We start from the raw sequence: 4,217 nt of genomic DNA, 5'->3' as shown, positions 1-4,217 counted from the left end.
GCAATTCTGGCAAGGTTCATTGGATAAGAGAGATTCTGTTGGACCCTTTTCTTTGGCGGAAAAAATGAAATTAATAGGCATGGTTGGTGAAATTTTCCATAGGGTGCTCGTTCATAAATGTCTGCATTTATCATTCACAGAGGCTACCTGCGCTAGTTCTTCACTCCCTGTGAAGTGGGATGGGGTGTTAAACCACAAAGAGCAGCTTTTCCCCAACTCATCAAGGGCTGGCTAAAATGTTTTCTTGTGTTGGGAAAAAGAGGGTCAGCCATAGGCATGGTTTTAGCCTGGTTTAGAAACACTTCACTCTCACCCCCCCCCCCCATCCTACTCCGGGATTAAGGAAGAGGGAACTTGTCCTATCTTTTGGACTTGGATGAATGTAACCATTACTTTGACCAGCTGCAAATTTACACTGAGTGAGGAAAAGTGGCATCTCTACATTTTGAGCACTGACTAGGCTGCGTGTACTGGAAGTGGGAGGACAGAACTAGAAACAGAGAATTCGGACACCAGTAGAGGAACAGAATTCCTTGTCTAACTGGGTTGGAACTGACTAACAAAACACTGATGCAGTATTAAAAAAAACATAGGAAGAAGGATCTGGCAATCTGCCAAAGGGAAAAAAGACCTCATTTTGCTAGAGAAATCCTGCTGTCCCTGAAATATCTTCTACCTGGCTTTAGACAGAAGGAATTGGTGGAAAAGTCCAGTTCTTCCATGGATGGGAGGTATGTTAGAGCAAGAGAACATCAAAAGTGGAACTCAGTCTTTTGTAGATACAATTTAGTGAGATGAGTGGCCGTTTACATTATTTACATTAAAACAAACTAGGAAGGGAGACTAATCTGCCTTCCTGACCTGCTGTTTTCAACTGATCAGAGTGTCCTCCATCTAGGGAAAAGGCAAAACGTTGCTCATAGTTAGTGTCAGCACCAGTGAAAAGATTGATTTGGAAGGCACTTACGCTTTTTAGCGGGTCTAGGCAGTGCCGCTGTCCATGGTGCTGCTCTTGAAGTTCGAGTACTCTACAGCGAGTGCTCCACGGCAAAGGAGTCAAGGAAATTTGTGGAGAGAGAGGATCAATGGGGAATTGAGACACCCCCTATAGTATATATGGTTCTTCCATCTCCCAGTGTAGTTGACATGACAATGCTCAATTCTAGTCTATATTTTGGGGTGTGATACAGTTTCCCTTAGATGGAAAGAGTACTCTGGTTCTGAAAGCATATGGATTTTACTTGAGTTTAGCTTTGCATAGGGTCTGACCAAAGTTGACCTGGAGAATCAACAATCTGATTCAGGCTTCCTTTGGCCTCAAGACCCAAGTTCTGCCTGCATGCCTGTAAAGCAGATTGAAATAGAGACACATCTGAATTTGTAGTTTCATTACCAAGACTAGCATTTTACTTTCCTCCATCAGCATGCCTTTACTTCTCCAAAGTTGATTAACTTTTAGTAGAGTTGACCTATAGTACCGGGAGATCAATTCAACTTGATAATACACGCATAGCATGGTTCATTTAATTTTGGTTTGATTGCTGGGTTTGCCATATTTCAAACCCAGACAATTCGTTAACACCGGTTATGTAATGTGCGACGGCAGAAACTGTTAATTCTGTAAATCAGTGTGATGGAATATGATGCAAACCTCTCTACTGAACTGAAGAAGCTTCTCGGATGAGAAGCGAAACGTTTTCAAGAAAAAGAACCAAGAAAGTCTAGTTGCTTTTTAGAAAAGCACTTTTGGGATCCCTTAGTGCAAGGGTGTCCAAACTTAGGAACTTTAAGACTTGTGGACTTCAACTCCCAGAATTCCCCAGCCAGCATGGCTGGGAAATTCTGGGAGTTGAAGTCCACAAGTCTTAAAGTTCCCAAGTTTGGACACCCCTGCTCTAGTGAATCCAACAGTTATATATCAAGACAACAAACCCTGACACCTCACAGCTCAGGTAGGACCACCAGGGCAGCCCAGGACGCAACCTCACCCCTCCTCCAACCTAAATCAACAGCCCGCACTCGGAAACCGTTTGACGCCCAAGAAGTTTTATTTCATAAAAACAAATGTCTTCTGTGAAGGCGCCGGAGTTGGGATCAAGCGATGCCGAAGGAAGTGCGGGGCGATTCCGTTGCTGGCTTTAGGCGTCCCTTGCGCGCCCTCGCTTGTTTGCTTCACTTGCCTACCGAGTCCAAGAGTTGCCGGTTCAACTCCGCCTGGGCTTGCTGGCTCTGCGCCCGGGAGATCTCCATCATGTGGCGGAGGAGGTGGAAGGTGAGGTCGATGGAGAGCGGCGGCTCGTGGCGTTTGAGCCGGTCGCTCAGCTCGGCGAGGCGTCGGCGCAGCTCTCCCTCCGGAGAGAGCCGGTGCAGGGATCGCAGCAACAGGCTCGCCACGTCAGGCTCGGGAGCAGATCGCAGGGGCTGGCGGGATCCGGCGCGGTTTTCCTCGGGGAACTGCAGCAGCAGGGTCAGGTCGCTTTCCGCGCTGCCCTCGAGGTCGAGCGCTGGTCTGGCTCCGAGGGACACTTGCAAGAGCAGGAGGAGCAGCGAGGCCAGGAGGCTGGGCAGCTGCGCCCGCCTCATGCTGAGGCGGTCCGGACCTGGTAAAGGAGAGAGGGAGGTCTTGGAGAGAGCGAGACCCGGACAGCTGGCGCTGCCAGGGTGACCCAGGACAGGGAGCAAAGCCACCCACCTTCTCCCTAAAAGTTGAGGAGAATCTGGGGAACCTGCTAAGGTCTACTGGAGAGGTGTTCTGGTAAGCAAGCAACTGGATGGAGGACAACATCCCGAGGACATCTCCATCCCTCTCTTGGCCATCCAGTGCCAGTAGGGGGTGACACTGAGCTAGTAGTCGCAGTACCCGAGGGCTGACGGGGTTGCCTGGAAGATCGTCTTAGCCTACGCTTCTCCCCCACCCCCTCTCAGCCTCAGGTGGAAGGGAAGCAACTTACCGCGATGTGTCCTTGCGGAGCCGGGAAAAGGGTGCTCGGAGTCGCTGGCGGGTTCTTTATATAGAGAGCGAGCCGGGAGATCCATTGACGTCAGTGAGGAACATGGACTGATTGCTGATGGTGCGGGCGGTGTCCCCCCGGTAGACCCTCTTGGGACCTGAGTCTGGGTGGGAGAAGGTGTCCTTGTGCTTAAAGGGTGCCTGCTCTTCCCACCCCCACTCCGGATTATTTCAGCTCTCCTGCAAGTCGTCTCAGAGTAAATTCATTCTTTACAGACCTAGTTTTTCTCACCTGCTTCCCAGGTTCTAAGACTTTGGTCCTAAGAATGCTGGAGTCATTCTCAAAGCACTAATGCCAGGGAGACCAGCTGAGCCCCCCGGAAAGTGTTTGTGACTCCATACCCCCTTCCATGTGTGAGCTCTATCGGATAGACCAGCTTTTTGATATTTTCATGTTTTTTTCTCTTCATATAATCAGTCTTGATACAAAGCCTCTATCTTCAAACCTGCATAAATCTCAACCTTGAGTTGGATGAGTTAGAAGATGCTCCGTCTCTCACTTAAATGAATTAATATAAGCCAAAGCTGTGATGAACTTTAAAACTGATTGACAGACAAGTAAATCTGATTAGTCTGATAAAATTCCATAGGAAAGGATCAGGAAGCAATGGATAGGAATGTAAGTGAACATGTCAGTTTTAGCTGGCAATCTCTCTAGCATCTTTGAATAACAGCATCTTAATAGACCAACCACAGCCCATACAGGAGAGAAGGTGTTGTGACTAGTAAGCAGATCTGAAGAATTGGGCAGACTTGGCCAGCCAGTTGAACTCTCTTGAGGGGCAGTAAAGTAGGAGAGGACAAGAGGCGAAAGAGGACAAACACAAAAAAGACACCAAACTATGTCTGGAATTTTAATTATTTAATACATGTATTATTTAATAAATGTATATGGCTATCTGCTTGCCAGTGTAACTCTGGATAGCTAATTTTTTTAAAAAGACATACAATTCAGCTGTCAAACAATGTTTCTTCAAAACAGGCACATCTGACATCTCACCCCAAATTTTATAGAGGAAAAAAACGTTTTTAATACCTTATGGAAGGTAATAAGGAGTGGAGGGAAGATTATTTCAGAAGGAAAGAACTACTATGGAAAATGCACAACCATGACCAATGGTGGGATTCATTTTTTTTTACTACCAGTTCTGTGGCCGTGGCTTGGTGGGTGTGGCAGAGGAAGGATACTGTAAAATCTCCATTCCCT

At 47.3% G+C, this 4,217-nt stretch overlaps 1 protein-coding gene across 1 annotated transcript; it reads right to left on the bottom strand.

The window, feature by feature from the left end:
• Window positions 1–2,029: 2,029 nt before the first annotated feature.
• Window positions 2,030–2,595, bottom strand: UCN (urocortin). The gene has a single exon (XM_081945566.1). The coding sequence runs from the start codon at window positions 2,581–2,583 to the stop codon at window positions 2,173–2,175; it is 411 nt and encodes a 136-aa protein (XP_081801692.1). The 5' UTR covers window positions 2,584–2,595; the 3' UTR covers window positions 2,030–2,172.
• Window positions 2,596–4,217: the final 1,622 nt, after the last annotated feature.

This window comes from Natrix helvetica (genome assembly GCF_964273705.1).
Source record: "Natrix helvetica genome assembly, chromosome: 2".
Lineage (NCBI taxonomy): Eukaryota > Metazoa > Chordata > Lepidosauria > Squamata > Natricidae > Natrix > Natrix helvetica.
The sequence above is the reverse complement of the archived record's forward strand: the minus strand, read 5'-3'. Positions and strand labels throughout refer to the sequence as shown.

What these genes read in the sequence shown, in the direction of transcription:
- UCN (XM_081945566.1), bottom strand. Translation starts at nt 2,583, where the DNA reads ATGAGGCGGGCGCAGCTGCCCAGCCTCCTGGCCTCGCTGCTCCTCCTG.